Source organism: Eriocheir sinensis, chromosome 67 (genome assembly GCF_024679095.1).
Source record: "Eriocheir sinensis breed Jianghai 21 chromosome 67, ASM2467909v1, whole genome shotgun sequence".
Taxonomy (NCBI): Eukaryota; Metazoa; Arthropoda; class Malacostraca; order Decapoda; family Varunidae; genus Eriocheir; species Eriocheir sinensis.
Window position 1 is genome coordinate 515,392 of NC_066575.1, and position 25,204 is coordinate 540,595.

General features: G+C 47.4%; 1 protein-coding gene across 2 annotated transcripts in view; it reads left to right on the forward strand.

The window, feature by feature from the left end:
• Nucleotides 1–381: 381 nt before the first annotated feature.
• The window catches only part of LOC126987897 (uncharacterized), a 48,089-nt gene continuing 23,266 nt past the window's right edge, over nt 382–25,204 (forward strand). For both annotated transcript variants that reach the window (XM_050845394.1, XM_050845395.1), the window contains exons 1-2: nt 382–538; nt 1,098–1,177. In XM_050845394.1, the coding sequence (XP_050701351.1) occupies nt 404–538; nt 1,098–1,177 (215 nt within the window). In that variant the 5' untranslated portion in view covers nt 382–403. The remainder of the gene's footprint in view (nt 539–1,097; nt 1,178–25,204) is intronic.

The following is a 25,204-nucleotide window of genomic DNA, read 5'->3' on the forward strand; positions in this document are numbered from 1 at the left end:
GAACTGACTCCTCTGCTGTAAAAAAAAAAAAAAAAAATTACAAGAGATTGAGATGGAGGAAGTCATATATATAAATGGGGCTAAGTGTCAGGTGTAAATTAATCAAGCAGGTGTAAACATTAGGTGAGTTACAGTAATGAACCAACAGATCTATACAACTGGTTTAGTATATTAATAGCCCAAGGGTATTGTACAACATGTCCTAATGATTAATGGGACAGGTGTGCATGACGTGTTGTCCCTGTAGCCAACTAATAATTCAGCAGGCGTATACAACAGGTATGCACGACGCGTCCCTGTAGTCAATTATATCCCAGCAGGTGCGTAGGAAAGGTATGCATGATGCGCTCCTTTCGTCATTGATATCCCAGCAGGTGTGTTGGACAGGTATTCATGAAGTGTTATGTCCTCGTTGCAGGAGATCATGCAGCGGGTGAAGAACGCCGGCTGGTTCTGTCCCCGCACGCTGATGGACCACTGCCAGAACCTCGGCCTCGTCATTGATCTCACCGACACCTTCCGCTACTACAACCCTGAGGTGAGCCGCCCCGCGTGTGTCACAGCTATAAACCCAACTTTCCACTTGCATAGTAACTTCCCCTTACCTGTCTATCTATATTCTTATCTACATGTGTGTGTGTGTGTGTGTGTGTGTGTGTGTGTGTGTGTGTGTGTGTGTGTGTGTGTGTGTGTGTGTGTGTTGTTATGTTATGCCTTGTAGCAGGTCCTTAAGTTAAAAAAAAAAAAAATTCTTCCTTCCGTCATGTTGATTTTTCTTATATTCTTAGCTTTTGTCCTGCTTTCCTCTCACGTTTTCTCCCACCCTGATTTCTTCCCTTCAACCCCCTCCCTTTTCCCCTCTCCCTCACATCTCCCTTTTTTCCCTCTCACCTTAACCACCCTTACTTCTCCAAATTATCTCACCTTCCTTCTATTCGTCTCATCTCCACCCTCTTCCCTGCCCTCTTACCAGTCCTGCCTGTCATTATCCTTCCCTCCTTCCCTCCCTCGCACCTCCATTCCTTCTCCTTACCAGTTTTCCTTCCCTCTCACTATATTTCCTCCTCCTCACTCAAGCCTTTCCTCCCCTCTCCTAGGAGTTCGAGTTCCGCGGCGTCACTCACCTGAAGATCCGCGTCATGGGCAGGAAGATCCCGGAGGAGAAGGCCGTCCTCAAGTAAGAGAGAGAGAGGAGAGGAGAGGAGAGGAGAGGAGGAGAGAGGAGGAGAGAGGAGGAGAGAGGAGGAGAGAGGAGGAGAGAGGAGGAGAGAGAGGAGAGAGAGGAGAGAGAGGAGAGAGAGGAGAGAGAGAGGAGAGAGAGAGGAGAGAGAGAGGAGAGAGAGAGAGAGAGAGAGAGAGGGAGAGAGAGAGGGAGAGAGAGAGAGAGAGAGAGAGAGAGAGAGAGAGAGAGAGAGAGAGAGAGAGAGAGAGAGAGAGAGAGAGAGAGAGAGAGAGAGATTTACAGGCAGACGGACAGGCTTGGAGACATTTTTGTTTATCTTTGCAGCAATTATTTTCTTTTCAGTATTCGACACGGTAAGTTTTTTTTTTATATATGCCTATCAACAAGACGTGCAGTATTTTTATTCTTTTTATTTCACTTTTTTTTTTTATAGGTGAATGTTTTTGCGGTGAGTGATAAGACGCTGACGTGGCGGTGGTGGTGTGGTGGAGGTGATGATGATGATGATGATGATAGGGAGGGCGGGGCGGGCAGTAGCATTGGTGGTGAAGTGGCTGGATTCGATGATGACAGTGTGTGTAATGATGGTGATTTGACATTAATGATGATGACAAAAGTGGTGATGTTAGTACTGATGGGGTGATGTTGATCCTGGTAGTGATGGTGTTTTGGTCGTTTTAACCCTTCCTACCGATCCTCAACATCATTTACCACAACACAATACAGTTTTGATGGTGAACTATTAGGTTATATAATGTTGCTGGGGAATATTGATGTTAGGATTTAAAGTATTTGTTGTTCTAGTTATGTTTTTTTTCCTGGTTGGGGATGGTGAACTATTAGATCATATAACATTGCTGATGAAATATTGATGTTAGGATCTGAAGTACTTGTTGTTCTACTTATGGTTTTCTCCCTGGTTGGGGTTGAGGTGGTTAGAATGGAAGAACATGGCTATGGTATGTGGCAAGGTTAGGTATTTTTATGTAGGTAGGCAGGCAGGCAGGGAGATGGGTATGGCATGGGAGAGGATGCGGCAGGTAGCGGTGTCGTCGTAAAGGTGTGAAAGGGGTAAGTGACGTGTGACCTCGGGGCCTCGACATCCCCTGAGAAACACGGTCCAGGTAGTAGGACGAAACCCAGGTATCATGAGGAGCAGGAGAAGGAAAGGAAGAAGAGGAAGAGGAGGAGGGAGGAGGGAAACTTAGGAAAATAATCAACAAGGAGAGAAACATAGTACAGAAAGTGGTTAGAAGGAAGATAATAATAATGATACATATTTTGAGCAGCCGAAGAGAAAAAGGAAGAAAGTTTTTATATAGGCTAAAGAAAATGAGGAGAACGAAAAGGAGAAACAGGAAGGAACCAAGGGACGAGGGCAAAAGGAGAGGATGAGAAGTACTTGTGTGAAGGGGTAGAGGAGCGGAGTCTGTCAGTCAGTGAGTCACACTTTCACTCGTCCCAACAAACAAGGGAGGAGAGAAAGGTCAGACAACTCATTCGCGGTGTTAAGGAGGTGACAATTAGACTCTCCTTCCCTTCTTTTCTTCCCTCAATCTTCCCTCCTCTTCCTCTCATTTCTCCTTCCCTCATCTCTCTCCTCTTCCTCCTTCTTTCCCCCCTCCACCCGGTCACTCTGGGTCTCCGTAACACCTGGAGGCCGTGACACAAACTAGGTCACCGCTAACTGTACACCAGGTGACGTCCAGGTGATGGGGTTAATTGTTCCGGTGGCGGGGATTACCGGGCGAGGAGCAACAGGAGGAACACCGTCAATTGTTTTATGGTGGGCCAGTGAGGGCGGCGAGGCGGCGGGTGTAAAGGTTGTTGTCAAACTGGCGGATCTTCACGTCAATTTCGAGGTGTTAGTGAAAAATGTGCAAGGGATGAAAGTTGAAAATCGTGTCGCATGGCTTTTGGTGGGTATGGAGTGAGTGTGTCTCTTCCTCTCATGGGTAACAGAGATACACAGTGTGGTTATATGTTTATTTTCCTTCCACACTAGTGAAAATAGATACACGATTCTATTGTAATACATATTTTAAGGAGACAATCAAATACAACAAGAATCATGGCTATATCTTAAAGCAAATGTATTTTTTATTATATTCTGAACGCGAGAAGACATAAGAAAAATATATTAACGAAGTTGCCTTTATTGTACGTTTTATTATTATGATACAGGAAAATACTAACGAACTTGGCTGTCGTAATAAATATTCCCTCCTCTTTTATAATAGCGTTAAATACTGAATAAATATATATGAGGTGTGAGGTATAGGGCAGGTGCAGGAAGTAGTGATGACGTATCGCAGCAGGTATGGAAGGCTCGGGTGACAGGTTTGAGTGTGGGTGGGTGGGTATGTTAGTCACCCACGATCTGATCACATGCTGGACTCTGGATAATGGGCACCTTTAGATACCTTGATTTGTTTGCCATTCGCTCATCGTCCTTCCGCATCCGACATTCTCTTTATGTTGACACTTTCGTCACCTTTGCTTTTCTTTGGTTGATGTAAACATAAGAACGTAAGGAGTCTGCAAGAGGCCGGCTGTCCTATACAAGGCAGCTACTGTTAGGCTTACAGGAGCTGCCTTGTATAGGCCAACCGGCCTCTTGCAGCTCCTTATGTTCTTATGTTTACATAAATCAATCAATCGATAAGGAGCTCAGTTAATCCAGTCATAAAACATTATTGGGAGTAAGGAACGTCGACTGTCCTTCATCTGTCATCAATATAAACCATTTGTGTCGTTGTTTCATATAGGCCGTTTATATAAACCGTTGTTTATATTCATCAGCAATAAAAAATAGCCCTTTCGTAATATCGATAAAGAATTTTCCTCCTAGTAATGACGTGTTTGGTGTTTGGGTGTTTGGCTTGGTGATCCTAAAAGCCGAGGACCGTGACGCAACACCGCTACGTGCTTAGCGTCACCACCCACACTGTAACCACCACCAACAACAGCAGCAGCAACTGCCGCCAACACACAATAATATATTTAAAAAAAATTTCTTGTTTGCTGCCCGTAGACTCTCCTGAGGGGCCTGGTGGATGGCTCCAGCCCGTTAGTAGGGCAGGCGAATTTTATTTTAAGTGACTGCATGTGACGTGCTTGGCGCATGCTGCCTCCCGGCGCTCCTCTTGACCAAAGTCGCTGAAATTGATTGAATATCTGGGCAGCATATGGGTAATCTTCCCCGAACAGGAACAACAATGGCACCACCTCCAGGACCACACCACCATCACCACAGCCGCCACCTCCTCCAACAACAACTACAACAATACAAAAACGCTATGCATGCATCATTACGTCGACGCCTGCGTGGGCAAGGTGGTGGTAGTTACAGTGGTGGTGGTGAGGGTGACGAGGTTTAGCAAAAGTAAATTAAGTTAGTAGGGAGGGAATCGTCGAAGCCTGAATGTTTGCGTGGGTGGGGCATTGTCATGTGATGGGTAAGTGGGTGACGTATAGATGGGAGAGGGAAGAAATGTGTGATGGGTGAGTGGGTGACGTATAGATGGGAGAGGGAAGAAATATGTGATGGGTGAGTGGGTGACGTATAGACGGGAGAGGGAAGAAATATGTGATGGGTGTGTACTTGGGTATTTGTTGGTGGGTGAGTGGGTGAGAGTTGTACGTTTTGGGCGATCTCTTTTGTGTCTGTTCTGTGCGTTTGCTACAAGACAACATCATCTCACTTTTTTTACACTAACATTTAAAAGGAAAGAGAGACGATAAGGAGGACAAGGACGAGAAATTATAAGGAGGAAATGTAGAGGAATGGAAAGTAGAGCAAGACAAGACAGGATTTAGAGGAGGAAGATAAAGAAAAAAAAGCAGAGGACGGAGGGAAGGTGGATGTTGGGGAGGAGGAAGGGAGGGAGGAAAGGGGGGGAGGGAGTGTAAGCAGTATACGTCAGCAGTGTGTACCTTATTTAGGCAGGTTAATAGCGGACAGGTGGAGGGAGAAGCATGTCCCCAGGTGTGTGTGTGTGTGTGTGTGTGTGTGTGTGTGTGTGAGCAAGTCCATAACTCACGTCTCTTTCCAGTTTCTTGTTTTCTGTAAAGGAGATCAGACTGGATGTGCTCTCTCTCTCTCTCTCTCTCTCTCTCTCTCTCTCTCTCTCTCTCTCTCTCTCTCTCTCTCTCTCTCTCTCTCTCTCTCTCTCTCTCTCTCTCTCTCTCTCTCTCTCTCTCTCTCTCTCTCTCTCTCTCTCTCTCTCTCTCTCTCTCTCTCTCTCTCTCTCTCTCTCTCTCATCACACACCCGCTAATCACCGGCTCATCACTACCATCACACTATCGGCCCATCTTCCCCCTGTCTACTTTATTATCTATTATCTTTACATTATCTATTCATCCGTTCGCTTGCCTCCTTTCCCTCCATCATCCTTTCCCCTCCCCTTTTATTTTCGCTTCATCCCTATCGACCTGCAGCTTCCATTTTCCTTCTACACGACCGTTGCTCCTCCAGCCCACCTCTCTACCGTCTCTCATTCTTCCTCCTTTATCCGTCTCTCTTCACTTCTATCTTCCTTTTCCACTATCCACCTTGTATCCGTCTTTTATCCCGTTTTTTTTCCCCTCCATTATTTTTCTTTATACGGCCTTCCACCTTTCTTTTTCATCCCCCGTGCAACTTTCTCCACTTTTTCTCTCTCCCTCTCCTCCACCCTTTTTCAGTCTATTTTCTACCCCTCCTCCATCCTCCACCTACTCCTCTTCACTACTTATAATTCTCCCTCCATCCTTCTCATCTCTACTTTCTCCTCCCGTCTCTATATCTCTTTACTCCTTTTCATCCACCACTAACTTCTCCCTCCCATATTTCTCTTCTCTTTCTCTCTATCCTCTTTCATCATTCCCAAACTTCTCTTCCTCTCCTCCACACTGTTTCCGTCCCTTCTCCACTCTCTCCATCCCATCTACTACACTTTTTTTTATCCACCCTCTTCACCGTTTTTCATCCACCCATTCACCTTATCTACGCCCTCTACCCCTCCTCCTCCTGTTCTCCCTCACTCTCCATCCACATTCTCTCCACCCCTTTTCCTCACTGCCCAAAATACCTAACCATCTGCCCATTCTGGTGGTCTCCTCTCTCCACCCTCAGCTTCACATTTAGCATAGACCTCCTCCTCCTCCTCCTCCTCCTCCTCCTCCTCCTCCGTTCTGTATCTGGTTTATTCCTATAATTTGCATTTTTACCCTTCCTTATTTATTTTTCACCTCCAATTTTTTTCATATATTTTGTCTTCCTAATAATTTTTGCGTTTTCTTTTCTTCTTCTTCTTCTTCTTCTTCTTCTTCTTCTTCTTCTTCTTCTTCTTCTTCTTCTTCTTCTTCTTCTTCTTCTTCTTCTTCTTCTTCTTCTTCTTCTTCTTCTTCTTCTTCTTCTTCTTCTTCTTCTTCTCTTTCTTTTTCTTCTTCTTCTCCTTCTCCTTCTCCTTCTCCTTCTTCTCCCAAGTCCAGTAATGCCGACCACTCCAATCTTTATGCGCTCCAAGCTAACCCCAGAATCAGAAACAAAGGTTAAACAGTTCAAGCAAAGCGATGCAATACACATGCTGACAGGAATTTTTCTCGAACAGAGTCATCCGCCACTGGAATAACCTTCCTGCAGAGGTAGTTCACGCATAAACGATCATCTAGAAGAATCGCTTTGGTCGTCACTTCGTTGCGTCAGGGATGAATTGAACGTCCCCACACGTACGTACCAAAGTGCTTAAATCTTGAACGCATGTCACTGAAGGGGCTGAAGAAATGATTATGTCAGTAAAGAAGGTATATTTGTAATGTGCAAACAAGCTTGCTGTTGCCTGTTCTTCCATGTTTCCTCCTCCTCCTCCTCCGCCACTTATTCCTTCCCCTCCTTCAGAGCGGGCGTGGCAGGGGGGGGTAGAGGGAAGGGCAGGCGCAGGTGCAGGACAAATAGACTGAAAGGTGAGGCTCGGGTGACTTCTGTGGGGACGGAGATGACTCAGAGGAGCAGGCGGAGGAGGGAGGAGTAGAAGAATGAGGAGGAGGAGGAGGAGGACCACGGGATTACCCCATCAGGAGTCAGAGGTCAAGGCTTAGTATCTTTCCTTCTCCTCCTCCTTTAGCTCTTCCTCCTGCCTGCCCTTGCACGGGTCAAACTAGGGCAGGACGGCCACTCAGGGAACTGTTGACTGGCTTAGACTGCCCTAGTTTTCCTTCAACACACACACACACACACACACACACACACACACACACACACACACACACACACACACACACACACACACACACACACACACACACACACACACACACACACACACACACACACACACACACACACACACACACACACACACACACACACACACACACACACACACACACACACACACACACACACACACACACACACACACACACACACACACACACACACACACACACACACACACACACACACACACACACACACACACACACACACACACACACACACACACACACACACACACACACACACACACACACACACACACACACACACACACACACACACACACACACACACACACACACACACACACACACACACACACACACACACACACACACACACACACACACACACACACACACACACACACACACACACACACACACACACACACACACACACACACACACACACACACACACACACACACACACACACACACACACACACACACACACACACACACACACACACACACACACACACACACACACACACACACACACACACACACACACACACACACACACACACACACACACACACACACACACACACACACACACACACACACACACACACACACACACACACACACACACACACACACACACACACACACACACACACACACACACACACACACACACACACACACACACACACACACACACACACACACACACACACACACACACACACACACACACACACACACACACACACACACACACACACACACACACACACACACACACACACACACACACACACACACACACACACACACACACACACACACACACACACACACACACACACACACACACACACACACACACACACACACACACACACACACACACACACACACACACACACACACACACACACACACACACACACACACACACACACACACACACACACACACACACACACACACTCTCTCTCTCTCTCTCTCTCTCTCTCTCTCTCTCTCTCTCTCTCTCTCTCTCTGACTCTCTCTCTCTCACTCACACACACACACACACACACACACACACACACACACACACACACACACACACACACACACACACTCTCTCTCTCTCTCTCTCTCTCTCTCTCTCTCTCTCTCTCTCTCTCTCTCTCTCTCTCTCTCTCTCTCTCTCTCTCTCTCTCTCTCAACTTTCCTGACCTTCTTGCGGGTTTTAAGTGCAGTTACTTCGAACCTGTTGAAGCTAGCGGTGAGGGAGGGCGGGAGGAAGAGCAGGAGAGGGAAAGAGGAGGAGGAGGGAGGCTGGGGTGGATGGAGAACGATCGACTTGTTGAGGTAAGAGGAAAATACAAGGAAGTGATATGAAGGGACAGGTTAAGCCACCCTTCGACGCCAAGTCTGGGGGTCCCTCCGGGCGAGTCTCCAAGCAGGCCCCCTTCCCTTCCTGAGTACCTCCGTGGGCGTCCCCTTGGCCTCCTCCACTCAGGATTGTCTCTTACAGAAACAACCTGATGAGCAGGGTCGGCTTTAGGGTAATGTGCCACATGCCCGTATAGCCTGCGTTGGCGTTGACGGACTATGCAGGTAATATATGTCGAATCAGTCTCACGGAGTAGTCGCCGGTTTGACACAGTCATTCCAGCGATATCCCAAGATTCTGCTTAAACATTTTTTTCCAAAGGCATCAATTCGCCTCCCTAAGTCCCCATTCAGTGTCCATGTCTCACAGCCACTGGGTAAGACAGAGAGCACAAGGACTTGAAGACCCGGATCTTTGTCCTTCTGCACAGGTGTCGACAACGCCATATACTCGTGCTGAGCGAAAAGGTGATAAAAAAGAATGGAAGAGAAGAGAGAAAAAAGAAGGGAGAACAGAAGAAAAGGTAGGAAAGAGAAGGAAATGGGAGGAAGGAAGGAAGGAAGGAAGGAAAGAAAAAAGGACGATATGGAAGAACGGGTAATAAAGCAAAGATGGTGGGTGTGAGAGAGGGAGGGGAGGAGGGAAGGAGCGATGGAAAGGAGGATAGGAAAAGAGGAAAGGAGAGGAGGAGATGGGGATAGCTGGTGGAAAAATAAAGGAAAAAAGAAAGGAAGAAGGGAATGGGGGAGATAAAGAAGGAAGAAAGGGGAGGATAAGTGAGTAAAAGGAAAAGGGGATGAAGGAAGAAGAGTGAGGAAGGAAGAAGAGGGAGGAGGAGAGGAGGGGAGGAGGCCTGGAGGAAAGGCTACATAACTCGATAAATAATTAATATATCACTGTCAGGGAGGCAGACACACGCCAACAGCCCGGTGTTTAGTATTCACCACATGTGCGTAGACACCCCCCGACACACACACACACACACACACACACACACACACACACAGTATAATCATCTTTAATACATAGGCAGCTAGAATCTAAACTGGTGAAAATTAATGTTAAAAAAATATGAAGCTAAACGAAGAGCGAAGAGGAGGAGAATAATCGTCGGAAAAATAATAATATTTCTGATGATGAAGGAGAAAGGAGAACGGTATAAGACGAGGAAGACTAGTGAGTAAACGAAAAGTATGCAATGTAAGAAGAATTAAGTGGAGGAGAGTGTAAAATGTGATGTGGTGGAAGAGTATTAAGGTGAAATATTAAAATAAGTATACAGTAAGAATACAGAGGAGGATAATATGGGGGCGCCAACGCAGAAGACGGAGGAGGAGGAGGAGGAGGAAGAGGAAACATGGAAATACAGAAAACAGTAAGCCTATGGTTTATTACGAGGCTGCAAAGCAGATGAAAGTACCTCGTACGTACGTTCAGTTTACTCCTGTTGCAACGAAGTAACGGTCGGTTCGATTATTAAAGAAGTTGATGGCTTATGCACTAAATACTTCTGCAGGAAGGTTGTTCCAGTGGCCGATGATTCGGTTTGAGAAGAAACTCCTGGCAATGCATGCACTAAATCGCCTGCTTATATAGGCAGACCGTTATATCTTGTTCTTGAGTTCGTGCAGTGCTCAAAGAACTTAAGAGAGATCGACGTCACTAAATTTTTTCGGGTGCTTTAAGAATGAATCATACCTCCTTGTCAACGCCTATTTTCCAGGGTAAAAAGGTTGCGTCGCTCCTCGTCCAGCTGACCACTAAACAGCTGAATATTTCAGCACGTCGCTGAACTCTTCCGATAATTCAATGTCCTTCCCGTAATTAGGGGACCAGAACTGCACTGAATATTCAAGGTGAGGTCTTCCCATTGAATTATATAAAGACAGCATTACACCCGGCGTCCTACACTTGAAGTTTCTCGCTATTAACCCGATCATAATATTGGCTTTGTCATAAGTTTGTTTGTTTTTGCAATGCTTTGCATGTTTCAAGACACTGCTGATGGTGACCTCAAGATCCCATTTCTCCTGCACGACCTGCAGAGGTTCCCCATGCATGCTGCACGTATGGTTACTATTTCTGCAACAGAAGTGCATGACTTTACATTTGTCAACGTTGAATGACATTTGCCACTTTTCAGGTAATTAAGTAAACAAGACAAATATAGAGGAATATGAAGAAAAAGGATGATGATGATAAGTAGGAGGGTAGGAGGAGGAGGAGGAGCATTAGTCCGTCTAACCCCCGTCTGGAGGTGGGGAGTGTGGGTGAAGGTGACGGGCGGGAGAGGCTGGTGGGTGGGGCGGTAGACAGGGCCTCTTAGTGTGACGAGAGAGCGAGAGCGAGAGAGAGACACCATACCCTCACTCCCTCTCCATTTCTTATGCTCCAATCGTTTCTCCTCACTCCTTCCTTCCCCTTCTCCACTTTTCCCCTTTTATTAGTCTCCTCTCTTCCTCACTTCTCCCTCCTCATTCCAACTTCCTGCCACTCTCTTACCCCTCTCTTTATCACTTCCCCATTTCCCTGTCTTCTATCTAACTCTCATTCTCCCTCTTCTCTCCCCCACTCCGTATATCAGTTTAGTCTCCCTCTCTCTCATTCTTGTTGTTGTTGTTTTCTCTCTCACCCTTACTCTATATAGTCATGACTTTTTTTTCCTCTCTAGAACAGTCTCTCTTCAACCTCACTTCCCCTTCTCATCTTCATTCTCCCTCCTCTCTCCTACTTTCATCTTCCCTCTCTTCTTCCCTACTTCCAACCTCCTCCTTACACGCATCACTCTCTTCTCCCTTCCTCCCCTCTCCCTCTCCCCCTCGCACCCCACACTTAGGTCCGCATAAATCAGTGTGGCTGCGCAGGCTCGTCACCACAGACAGATGGCGGACAACAGCAAGACCCGATTAATTGCACCTCTCACCACCCTCCATCACTGAGCCGCGACAAGACGACCACAACGACCCTCTTCTTCTTCCTCCTCCTTCTCCACCTCTCCTCCTCCTGTTCTATGATGCCTTCCTCGTTCATATCTTCAGTTCCCGGCAAGTTCTTTTATTACTAATGTTGCTTTTCTGCTTGTTCTTCCTCTTCTACTACTTCTGCTACACCTACTCCTACTACTGTTACTGCTATTACTACTTCTACTACTTCTCCTGCTGCTACTATTTACTCCTCCTCCTACTACTACAACTATTACTACTACTATCCGCCCACACTTCCTCCTGACACCTTCGTCTTTCCGACCTTCAATCTCTCTTCGAAGATAGTAAAGGCGTGGCACAAGGGAGGAAGAGATATGACTGCAAGACACTGAGAAAGAAGAAGAAAAAGAAGAAATGAAGGAGAAAAAGAAAAACAATAACAATAAAAGAAGAAAAAGAAGAAGAAGAAGAAGAAGAAGAAGAAGAAGAAGAGGAAAGGCTACGAAGAATACACAAGAATACAGGGAGACTACAAGAGGCCAGACGGCCCACACATGTCAGCTCCAGAAAGTGGGTTATTAGCCAAATTCCCTTCCCATCCATACATATCTCTAACCTTCATTTACTAAGGGCCGCTTTTACAGTCGTTGTTTTCGTGGTATCGGCGACTACCATCCTGGTGACCAGGATCAAAAGAGTAGCTCCTTGATCCTGCTGGTGACGATCATGACAAGACGAAGGGGCGTGATTCGGTAGTGTTAGTATGCCGGAGCGGCGGGACATGCAACCATTACATCAGCTGAGCGGAGGATTATGAAGGATAAATGTGAAAAATGGACGTACAAAAAGTGAACGTGAAGAATAAATATAAAGAATAGCTGAGAACAATAAATATGATGATAAAATGTTGAGTCTCGATGTAATACACCGCTCAAATCTGCTGATAGCCTAATATTTACCAGACATAAGTGAAATAATGGTGACAAGTATTAAAGTTCTGTTATTTAGCAGATGTCAGCAAGACAGACTCTTCACCTTTATTCATTACTTTTTTCTTCTCACTTCAAACTTTATTAAAGCAGACTTCACGTTTATTCTTTTCAAAAGAGGGCTGATTTTGTTGCCTGTATGCCCTATGCATATATAAGAGGCTGATGATGATGATGATGATGAGAAAGAGAGAGAGAGAGAGAGAGAGAGAGAGAGAGAGAGAGAAAAAAAAAAAAAAGCTGCTGTTGAAGCCATTAAATGAAGTGGAAATAGTAATATGGGAGGAAGAGGAAAGGAAAGAGATAAGACAGAGCTGCCATCCGTCCCATTACCCTGCCATCCCCGCCCCAGCAGCAGCAGCCCGCGCCAAGGTAAGCAAGCCTCTGATAATTAAAACTCCCTAAAAAAGGTGCATTACCCGGCGCTGTGCTCACGCCGCCCCACCTGTCCGCAAGGTGAGCCGCATGCCGCAGGTGAAAACTGGCGGCAGGCGTGTGTTTGTGTTAATTTGAGAGAGAGAGAGAGAGAGAGAGAGAGAGAGAGAGAGAGAGAGATCCCCCTCCCCCTCCCCCCCTCGCCCGTAGCTAAGCAAAGGAAGTGCCAAACAAAAGGGGGGAGGTGATGGCCTTCCCTCCTACTTCCCAATCGCCGTCCCCTGCATCTCTCCGCACACCTCTACCCATCCCCCTTCCCCTCCAAAATTGCTCGTTGTACCTTCCCCCTCCGATTCTCCTCCACTCCATCTCCTCCCTCCACCCCCATCATACCGTCCACATATTCTCAGTTCCCCCCCCCCACCCCTTTTCCCTTCCTTCCTCCTTATTCCTCCTTCTCCCTCCCGTGTCTGTTCACATATCCGGCCCTCGTGTCCACACTCCTCCCCTCCCCACTCTCTATCTGGCTCTCTCCCCCCCTTCCCCTCCCCCGATTACCCCCTGACCCTAAAACCTGAGGGGGTCTTGGCTCGCCGCCACCTGGACGAGGTCACCACCACCCCCTCATCCCCTTCACCTCCACCACCACTACCCTCTTCACCTCCTTCACCACCATCCCCATTTGTATCACTACCACCACCACCCAAGCACCCCCTTCACCACCTCCACCAACCCCCGGCACCCCCTTCAACCCCACTCACCTCTACTACCACCCCCGCCACCACCACCACCACCTGGGGAAGATCAACACCACCGCTAACGCTGCCGCCGCCTCCTGCACCAAGTCACCACCACCACCTGCACACCATCACCCACACACCCCAGGATGTCACCCCCCACCAGCTGGATTGCTAACATTACCTCATCACGTCACCTCCCTCACCATGTGTATGTCAGTCTCGGATCTGAGTGACCTAAGATAATCAAGACTGTACACTAGTGTTTTTCAAAAAACTTATCTTTCTTCCTTTCTTAAATTAAGCCAGTCATCAGCAAAATTCCATTTTCTTCCTACTTTTCATTATGTGCCTTTTCACTTTTAATTCAGATGTCTTTTTACTAATACGAGTGGTGGATGCGTAGGATAGACCTGGTAGTCCTGTGGTGAGTGCCAATACGATAGATACCTTCAAGAAAAGGTTACATAAGTTTATGGATAATGGTGTTAGGTGGGGTTAGGTGCACAGGAAAAGCTTAGTAAAGGTCTGCAGACCTCCTGCAGATTCCTTGTCATGCTTTAATTATTTCCCTTTTTTCCCCACTTGGTTCTCCTTATCTTCCTCGTCCGTGAAGACTTCGACAAAAAAAAAGCGGTTTTACTCAGCTTTGCCTTCTTCAAATATAAAAGATAATAAATTAACATTCTACGACAGTATAATAAGTCATGTTTGATAAACTACTGATACTAAATAAGAAAACAACCCAAACACATAATAAACAAGGAGCGCCAAGCAACCAACAATGAAATAAAAACTTGATCCGCGGCCAAACACTAAATCACCGACATTAAAACACAATAAAAACACTGTCTGTCAAGCTGGGAAACTGACAGGCCCTCTCTCACTCCTCCCCTCCACCACTCCCTCCCTCCCGCCGCAGCCTCGCCGTGCGGGTAATTAGCGGAGGCCAGGTGTGCAAGGGGGGGGTGAGGGACACCTGTGACGTCACGCACTTCACCTTTGCAACACCTTAAAGAAAAAACACGCAGAGGACAGGTGAGTCCCGCCAAGACCAGGGTCGAGGATGACGACTACCACTACCGCTGCAGCTACCTCTACTACCACCTCCTCCTACATCCTCCTCTCCCTCCTCCATGAAGGGTGACAATGCTGTTGCCTCGTCACTCTCCTCCAAGTTGAGTTACGGCTACGCAGAACCAAGTATGATTCACGTGTGTGTGTGTGTGTGTGTGTGTGTGTGTGTGTGTGTGTGTGTGTGTGTGTGTGTGTGTGTGTGTGTGTGTGTGTGTGTGTGTGTGTGTGTGTGTGTGTGTGTGTGTGTGTGTGTGTGTATTGAAGGGTGGGAAGAGAGGGAGGCAGATAGATAGAAAAATAGAGAGAGAGAGAGAGAGAGAGAGAGAGAGAGAGTGTGTGTGTGTGTGTGTGTGTGTGTGTGTGGAGGCGTGTGGAGAGAAAATAAGAGAGAGGAAGGGATGCTGAGAGAGGACGAGAGGAGAGGAGAGGGGGAAGTAGGAAAGGGGAGAGGAGGTCGAAACGTCCTTGAGGCGACCTTAGTGTTTGCAGGGAGGTCGCTGTGCCAGAGGAGGAGGAGGAAGGTTAAAAGAGGAGGAGGGAACTCTTCATTAGTCTTAGTGGAGGAGAGGAGTGGAGAGGGGGTCAAAGGAGGGGAAAGGAATGGGAAGGGACGAGGTGGAGTATGTTTTGTAGAGGGAGATATAGTGGAGGGGAGAATTTTATCGTATTGGAGAAGGAACTATGTGGAGGAGACCCAGACCCAAATTTTTAAACACTCCGACGCCCAATTTGAGAAGGCTCTCGTAAGATTTCTGGGTATTTCCATGGATACTATTATGACCCTAGTGGTAGCTTGACCCTTCTTCTCTACCATAGACCTGAAAAAAAAAAACTCGTGAGAAACTAATTAAGCTCCTTTATGGACTTGGGGGCTTCGTGGTGCAGTGGTTAGCACACTCGGCTCACAATCGAGAGAGCCCGAGTTCGATTCCCGGGCGGAGTGGAAAAATTTGGGCGGTTTTTCCGATACCCTACGCCCTTGTCCACCCAGCAGTGAATGGGTACCAGGTATTAATCGGGGGTTGTGCCCCGTCTCCTGGGGTCTGTTTCCTTCTCCTATAATTCCTTCCCCCTCCTGTCTCCGGCATATGACCACAGATGTTGCGCCAACTAAACCAAACTTTCCAAACTTTCCTTTGTGGACTTTGGAGATGGGGAGCGTCAATAAGTGGGAGCGAAAGAATGGGGAACGATTAGTAAGGGAGAGAGGGATGGGAGAAAAACGAAGGGGAGTAGAGGGGACTATTCAGCCAGATTGGGAGAAGGGGTAGCGGGAAGGAGGTTCTAAAAATAGGTACTGGTGGGGAGGAGAATGGGGAATTTCTGCCGTGTGTAGGGGAGGAAGGCGGGGTGAGGAGGGTCAACCGAGGTCAAGGTGAGTGTCCTCTGGTGGGGGAGAGAAATATTACTATGAACACCCACGACGGGGTACGGGTGATGGTGGTGGTGGTGGTGATGGTGATGGTGGTAGGGGTATAGTTGTAGGGGTGGTAGTGGTGATGGTAACGAAGATGATGATGGTGGTAGTGGTGATGATGGTAATGGTGGTGGTAGGGGTGGTGATGGTGGTGGTGGTGGTGGTAGGGGTAAAGTTGTGGTGGTGGTGGTGGTTGGGGGGGAGGGGGTAATCTGGTGTTAAAGTTTAGGGGTCACAGTTTCCTGATCTGCTTGTTTATTTATTTGTGTATCTCTCGTTCCATCTATCACTTATTATTTTTTATTCATTTATCCTGAGTTACATATTTATTCAGCTCGTGTTTTTTTTTATCTTCTTTCTTTTTCTCATATAGTCCTTGGTTTAATCTGTTTGTATTAGTCAATGTCTTTCTTAATTGGCATATTATATCTATATTTACTTTCTTCTTTTTCTTCTTTCTATTTTGATGATTTAGTGCACACCTGGTCGGTCGCTTCTCAAGGTCATGATGCAGGTGTGTGTCGCGTGTGGGAGGAAGCAAAAGAAGAAATAGAAGGTGATGATGATGATGATGATGGTTTGGCGGGCAGGAAAGAGGGGGTAAGAAGGTGGGGAAACATTATGGTCATAGTGGTGGTGATGTTGGTGGTGGTGATGGTGGTGGTGGTTATTGCGGATGTGATGATGGTTGTGGCAGTGTTTGTTTTGTTGGTTTTGGCGGTGGTGGTGGTGGTGGTGGTGTGTGTAGTGGTGGTGGTGGTGGTGGTGTGGCCTTCACGTTACATCGTCCCCACAGTCCTCCTTCATCACCGTACATCCCCAGGGTACTTCACTCCCTCACGCGGGGATGTGTGCCGCGCGTGGCTACATAACAGCGGGTCACGTCACCCCACGCTGCATCATCTCAAAGGACAGAGAACCACCAAACATCATCACACCTCCCCAAATCAAATTACATAATATCACATCACATTTTATCACATCACATCACTATACCTCACATCAAAATACAAATCATCACCTTATGTCACATCACAGTACATTAAATCATATTATTAGGGAGCACCAATTCACCACCTCACCAAATTACATTACATAATATCACATCACATTTTATCACATCACATCAAAATACCTCACATCAAAATACAAATCACCACCTTATGTCATCTCACAGTACATCAAATCATATTATTAGGGAGCACCAAATCATCACCTCACCAAATTACATTACGTAATATCACATCACATTTTATCACATCACATCACTATACCTCACATCAAAATACAAATCATCACCTTATGTCACATCACAGTACATTAAATCATATTATTAGGGAGCACCAAATCACCACCTCACCAAATTACATTACATAATACCACATCTCATTTTATCACGTCACATCAAAATACCTCACTTCAAAATACAAATCACCACCTTATGTCACATCACAGTACATCAAATCATATTAGGGAGCACCAAATCACATCACAAAGTTAACAAAAAACATCCTACATCACATAATTTTGCATTACTACACAAAAATGCCTTACATCAAAGTATAGCAAATTACATAACATCTTACGCTACAGCACAACATACCACATCACAGCACACCAAATCTCACATCACATCATCATATCATACCACACCATACCGCACCATACCACATCACAAGACAACGCCACACCACGTTACGTCATACACTGCGTTTGTTTTCTATTCAGCATCACCACATCTTATCACGTTACGCTATGGAGTATGCATCTCACGTGTGGGGGGCTCCACTCACACAGCTCTTCTGGACAGAGTGGAGTCTAAGGCTCTTCGTCTCATCAGCTCTCCTCCTCGGACTGACAGCCTTCTACCTCTTAAATTCCGCCTCCATGTTGCTTCTCTTTCTATCTTCTATCGATATTTTCATGCTGACTGCTCTTCTGAACTTGCTAACTTCATGCCTCCCCCCCTCCCACGGCCCCGCTGCACACGACTTTCTACTCATGCTCATCCCTATACTGTCCAAACCCCTTATGCAAAAGTTAACCAGCATCTCCATTCTTTCATCCCCTTTTTTGTGGGAGCGGCGAGTAGCGGGCTTTTATTTTTTTGTATACTCTTTGTTACCCTTGAGCCGCATCCTTAGATGTAAAAAAATATATATATAGTATAACGCAATCTCCCTGGTTCACATCCTTTCCAGGGCACACAGGTGACACCCAACCGATACACCTGCCCAGTCTACCTTGTACAGTTGAGTGGCGGGTAATGAACAGGCAGCACGTAGGTTATGTAACTGTTCCGATCCGGGCGTTGTACAGGTAGGTGTTGCGCGGTGTTGAGTACCTTAGCAACCCTATTACCTGCTGGAAAGTCAAGGATACGGATTTAAACACTGACGCCAAGAGATTCGAGTCCTGTTATTATTATTATTTTTTTAATTAATGTCATATCTAGATTCACACTTGCGTTTTCCTTGTTCCAATCAACGCGTCGCCGTTTTCCTTTTATTTAAAACTCGTATTTTCCTTGATTAGTGTTATCTTAAGTGCTATCTTTTCCTCCTCGCGCCCTCCTTATGCAGCCTTTTCCTGTTCTCTTATCCACTTCCTCCGCCTCTGATGTCACCACCTCCTACCCTCCCTTCCCCCCTCCTCCTCCCTTCCCTCTCCTCCTCCTCCTTTCCTTTTCCTCCTCCTCCTCTTCTTCCTCCTCCATATACGGTGGGAGGCCGCGCAGGTTTCAGAGTCCACCCTTCCATAAAGCCCCTCTCCTCCCTCCCACTCCTTTCCCTCTCTTCCACCTCCCTCTCCCATCCTCCTCCCATCTCCTCCACCCATCCTTCCTTTTCCTCTTCTGTTCCGCTGTCCTTGCTTGCTCTCTTCATCTCGTCCTCCCATCATTCTGTAAAGCTTCCTTGTTCCTTTCCTCCTCTTTCCTTTTTCTGTTTTTTTTTTCAAGTTCTTTCTCCTTTTCTTCGTTCTCTTGTTCTTCCTCATCCTCTGTTCTCACACCATCTCTTTTCGTCTCCTTTTCATTCTTTTCCTCCCTCCCAGTCTCTCTTTTCCTTCTTTCCCTTCCTTCACTTTCTTTTCTACTTTCTTTTGTTTCTTCCTACCTTCCTTTTCTCGTTCCTTCCTTCCTTCTTTCGTGACTTTCTTCATTCTATATTTCTGTATGATTATTTTCCTGTATTTTTGCTTCAATGATGTTATATAATCGTTTATTTGATTTCCAATATGTATCCAGCATCCCATATGGTATGCACCTGGTAGGTAGGGTGAGGTACGATGCCCTGGGGTGGGGTCAGGGGGGGTCGAATTGGCTTTACACGTAGATGAAATAAATTGTGTCGTTCGAACGATGTGTCGGGCAGTTTGTCGTGCCCACTGCCCCGCCTGTGTGTGTGTGTGTGTGTGTGTGTGTGTGTGTGTACCATCGCCGACACTGAACATCCGCGTATCACACCTGTCACTAGCGGTATCCCTCGAGGCTCTGTTCTTTTATCAGTACTGTTCATAATTTACATCAACGACACCGATGTTGGTTAATAATCTCATAACAAAATTTGCCTACGACACGAATATTGCTAACTCGGTTCCCTCAGATCAAGACAGGGGAAACTCTTATAGATGAAAGATGCCCTTTTATGTAGATATGTTCCTAATCTTCATGTTGGAATGAAAAAAAATAAATGGCTCGATTTTGAAATATGTTGTGTAAATCTTAAAAAAACGTACGATGTGTTAAGGGGCTTGGAGTCAAAATCACGTCAAACCCCGAATTCTCCCAGCAGTGCATTGATGAAGCGAACATTCCTCTTCCCTTTCTCCCTAAAATTCCCCTTTTCGCTTCCTTTCTTCCCCGATATTCTCCTTCTTTCAACTTACCTTATCCATATTCTCCTTTCCCCTCCTTCTCTCCAACCTTCCTCAAATCTCTCTCTCCTACCCAACATTTTTCTCTCCCTTCCACCCCCAACCCCAACATTCTCCCTTATTTTTCCTTCAACATTCTCCGTTTTCTTTTTTAAGGAAACAGCTCAAGGGCAAAAATAAAAAATAAAATAAAAATAAAAAATAAAAGCCCGCTTATCACTGCTCCATTTTTTTCTCTATTTTCCTCCAACATTCTCCCCTATCTCCCTATCCTCCCCAACATTCCCCTTCATTCCCTCTCCTCCCCCCAATGGCCTGCTTCATCCCCCCTCCTCCCCGGCATTCCTCCTCACTTCCACTCCTCCCCAGCACACCTTTGACCCCGGGGTGACCTGGGAATTTTTGTTTGTGACGCCCAGTTTGTTTGGCGCTTGTTGAGGAGGAGGAGGAGGAGGAGGAGGAGGAGGAGGAGGAGGAGGACATGGAGGTGGTGGAGGTGGAGGAGGAGGAGGAGGAGGAGGGGTTATCTGTCATGTTCTCAACGCTGTCTTATCTCCTTTGCTCTCGTACCGCCCATCACATGCCATGCCCCCCACCCTACCCCCCTTCTCTCTCTCTCTCTCTCTCTCTCTCTCTCTCTCTCTCTCTCTCTCTCTCTCTCTCATTCTTTCTTTTTCAGGGCGGGGGTCAACGTCTTATGGGAGTCAGCCATTGCATTCGATTGACCAAGAAGGCCTTTGACTCAGGGTGCTTGTGTGTGGGCCTCCAGGCGGGGGCGTCGTGTATTAGCCAAATTAAATGATACAAGATTTCTCGTGGTTTAGGGAGATTTTTTGTAACTCGTGGCCGGCTAGGTTGGAAGGGGAACGGCCTCCGATATCTCTTCCTTCTCTCCTTCCTCCTACTCTTAGACTGTCCCTTTTTCTCGCTCCCTAGACGTCCTTTTTCTTTCTCTCCAGCTCTCCTTTCTTATCTCTTCCTTCCTTCTTCCCTTCTTTCTCCTTTCCCTCTTCTTTCCTCTTCTTCCTCACTCACCCCACACCCCCTTCATCTCTCCTTTCTCCATTCTCTCCTTCCGCCCTCTACTTCCTATCCCTCTTCTTTCTTCTCCTTCCCTATCACCCTTCCTTCTTCCTTCCTTCATTCCTCCCTCTCCTTCCTTTCCCTCTTTTCTCTTCCGTATCATCATTCCTTCCTTCTTCCCTCCTTTCTTCCTCTTCCTTTTCTTTCCTCTTCTCTTCCCCTTCCCCCACACACCTTTCCCGGGGTCGCACAGGTGTTTCCATGGCATCGTCTTATCGCTGTGACGCACGAGGCCTCTCATCACCCCACTCAGCCGTGCCACCGTGCGCTCTGCCCTCGCCGCCGCCTCTCATGCTCGCCTCAGCCCCTCAAGTGCCGACACTGCTCACGTGTGGCGCTGCGTCTGTTGTGGTGCCGCTGCGGGGCCTCTGATGTCCCGGTGATCTGGTGGTATGATGTTGCCAGCCTTTCCACGTGCCCCAGTTCCTGAAGCCTGAGTCAGACGTTCAGAGCCAACCTCTCGTTTAGCCCCCACTCTTGTCCCAAACTCCAGCCTCATTCTTCTCAGCCCAAGCCCCGTTCTCAGCCTTATGCAGCTTAGGTTTCAACCCTCTTCATGACTTCGTTGAGAGGGAGAAAGTAGAAAGGACAAGGAATAGAAGGAAGAAGAAGGAGAGAGAGAGAAAAAGTAGGCAGAGGAGAAAATGGCACAAAAAAGAGGCTCGGAAAGGGATAGCATGAAGAGAGAAAAAGAGACTTTGGGTCATATTATTAAACATTTCGGCGCCCAAGCACGCATAGCTATTTGACAAGGCTTTCGTAGGAGTTTGGGCATTTTCAGGGGTAGTGGAATGATCCTGGTGGTAGTTTGACCCTTCTACTGTACCGTAAACCTAAAAGAACACTCATTAGAACTCGATTAACCTCCTTTTTGGCTTTTGGAAATAGTTGGTGTGAGGGGTGGGAGCATCTGACAATACCGACCTCTGCCCTGCCTTGTCTTCCCCAGCCCCGCACCCTAAGGCCCGTATTTTTAAACATAACAGGGCCTGAGTTCACCTGTTTGAAAACCCTCTCGTAGAAGTTGTTTGGATTTTAATGGACTGTTTTGTGATGGTGGTGGTAGTTTTAAACGACTTCTGCATCTTGAACGGAATAACAGCCATGAAAACCCGCTTAATCTTCTCAGCGACCCTCGGAAATAGTCGTGATGGGAGACCGATACGTTTAAGAATATGGACCTAAGGGCTGTAGTCTTAAATATTGTAACGGCCAAGCACACATATTTTACAAGGCTTTCCTAGGAGTTATAGGAATTTCCAGGGGTACTTTTATGGCCCTATTGGTAGTTTGACCTTTCTTCTGTACTATGAACCTAGAAAAACACTCATTAGGATCCAGTTGATCTCTTTTTTGGCCTTTGGAAATAGTTGATGTGACGGGTGGAGGCGTCTCAGAATACCAACCAAAGCCCCGTGCCTCTACCCATCGCTTTCCCCAGCTTTCACTCATGCTGTGACCGTCCTTACTGTATCTTTTGTTTTCTTCCTTTCTCCGTGCGTGCGTGTGTTTCTGTAAGTCTGTTTTGCAATAACCTAACTGTTTATTTTTATCTGTATCTTTGTTCATGAGTATTTGTTTCACTTTCTTTGCCTTGCTCTTCCTTCCTTCCTCTATCCCATTATTTATGTCCTCCCTTCCTTCCTTGTTTCCTCTATCTCCATCTTCCATCATCTCTCCATTTTGCACGTCCCTCCATGCATGCAGCTCTCCACCTCCCATCTGCTCCCACACCTCCTCCTGTCTCTTTCCTCCCCCCACTCCCTACATTTCCACTCTCATTAACGGCGCCACACCAAGCCTTGCCCTCCGTGCCCTTAAGGAGCTCCTAAGAAGGGTGCCGGGGCGGAACGGGCGGGGCGGGGCGGGTTGGTGGCCTTGGGAGCTTGTGGGGCGGCGTTGGAGGCAGCCCGAAGAAGGCATACGGTGGGGCGGCGGCAGGGTGATAAGGAGGTGGCGGCGGCGGCGGCGGCATCACGGTGGGGGAGGAAGGGTGTCTGTGGCGGTGGCTGTGGCGGCGGCGGTGTGGATAGCATGATGGCGGCGGGGAGGGCGAGGAGGCAATTCAGCGGCGTCTTTTTATCTTCTACTTTCATCTTCAGCCATTATTTTGATACCGCCGCGGCAGCATCTCCTTTTTTTTCAGCTCCTTTTTTTATGGACTTGTTTACGTCATTGCCTTCAAGCCCCACGCGCCGTCTGTCTTTAGAGTCGGACCTGCCCACGCCCACCTGAGCCCCCACGCCCGTACCCCCCGCGCGCCCGCCCTCCTGCCGTCCCTCCCTCCGTCCATTCCTTCACTTGTCTTCCCGTCGATGTGGCTTTTGATGTGATAAAGTTGAGGCGATGTTAATGATGGCGTTTTGTCTGCCCCTTGACCCGCGATGGTTAAAGTGATGTCGAGGGGCAAGTGTGAGCGGCGGGGACATGAGGCAGGGCCGGCGGCGGGCTGTATATGTGCAGGGGCGGCGCCCTTTGTGTGGGTGTGTGACGCCAGGCGGGCCGGCCCCAGACAGCCGTGGGTTGGGGCGGGGATGTGGGACAGGTGCAAGGGGTTAGACGTGCATGTTTTGAGGGACATGTGGAAATCACGTTACTGAGTTTAGGCATAGTTGGGAAATTATGTTGGGACAGGATTTAAGTGGTTGTTTTGCGGGACAAGGTGGTGGGGGAAAGATGTGTGTGAGGTGACGGACAGATCAGAGTGGAAAGACATGGCAGAGGTGAGGGACAGATCAGAGTGGAAAGACATGGCAAAGGTGAGGGACAGATCAGAGTGGAAAGACATGGCAAAGGTGAGGGACAGATCAGAGTGGAGGACGTGTGTGAGGTGAGGGACAGATCAGAGTGGAAAGACATGGCAGAGGTGAGGGACAGATCAGAGTGAAAAAAGACATGGCTGAGGTGAGTGACATATCAGAGTGGAAAGACGTGCATGTATTGAGATAAAAAAAAACAACCTAAATGAGTTTTTGTAAAGGTGGATTAATGGGACACATATGAGGAGATTGGCGTGCATGTCATGGTAAAGGTGAGTTAAAGGACAGGTAAGAGGAAACAGGAAAGGTAAGTGACTTGAGGGACAGGTAACTATGGGCCAGTTGCACAGTTCCTCATGATGGATTAGTAAGCTCCCAAACCAATACCAGAGCCTTCGAAATTTCCTTGTATAGCGTCTGGTGTTTATATTTAAGTTCACAAATTTGATGAAACCATGCAGGGAAAGTCTTGTGTATTTAGTGTGGCATCGAAGACCTCACCATTTTGGATTGTATGGGAATCTCTTGTTTGGTTAGGGCTGTTACGAAGACACTGTGTTGGACTGTGAAATCGGCTCAATGTGGAACAAGTTTGAGGAGGAGGCTGTAGATTTTTTAGTACAGGTGAGAGGGAAGACGTATGAAGGCAAGGGGAAGGACAGGTGCACTAGATGAAAGACAACGTTGATGAGTGTTTTTGGGGGACCAGGTGTTCGAGTTGGTCTCAATGGGGTTAGAGAGAGAGAGAGAGAGAGAGAGAGAGAGAGAGATATGCCGTATATGAGTGTATCTGAGTGAAAGGCGTGTGATCTTCGTTGAAATAGAAATGTTTGCTTAAAATTAGCGTTCCGTGCACACACACACACACACACACACACACACACACACACACACACACACACACACACACACACACACAACCATATTGCCCACCACCACCACCACCACCACCACCACCTACCATTGCCCTTTTAGCCCTTACCAAACCTTCTCCCCGCCCTCCCCGTCCTTCGCGCCCCTGCTGCCCCCTCACGTAGCTGACCCCCGCCCACGCGATGAAGGGGGGCGGGATGTGGGCGGGAGGCCAAGATGAGGTGGTCAGAGTGTACCTGGGAGGGGAGGGTCGGCGAAAGGACTTCCTGGAGGGGACAGCAAGGGGAAGAGGAAGAGGAAGGGGGAA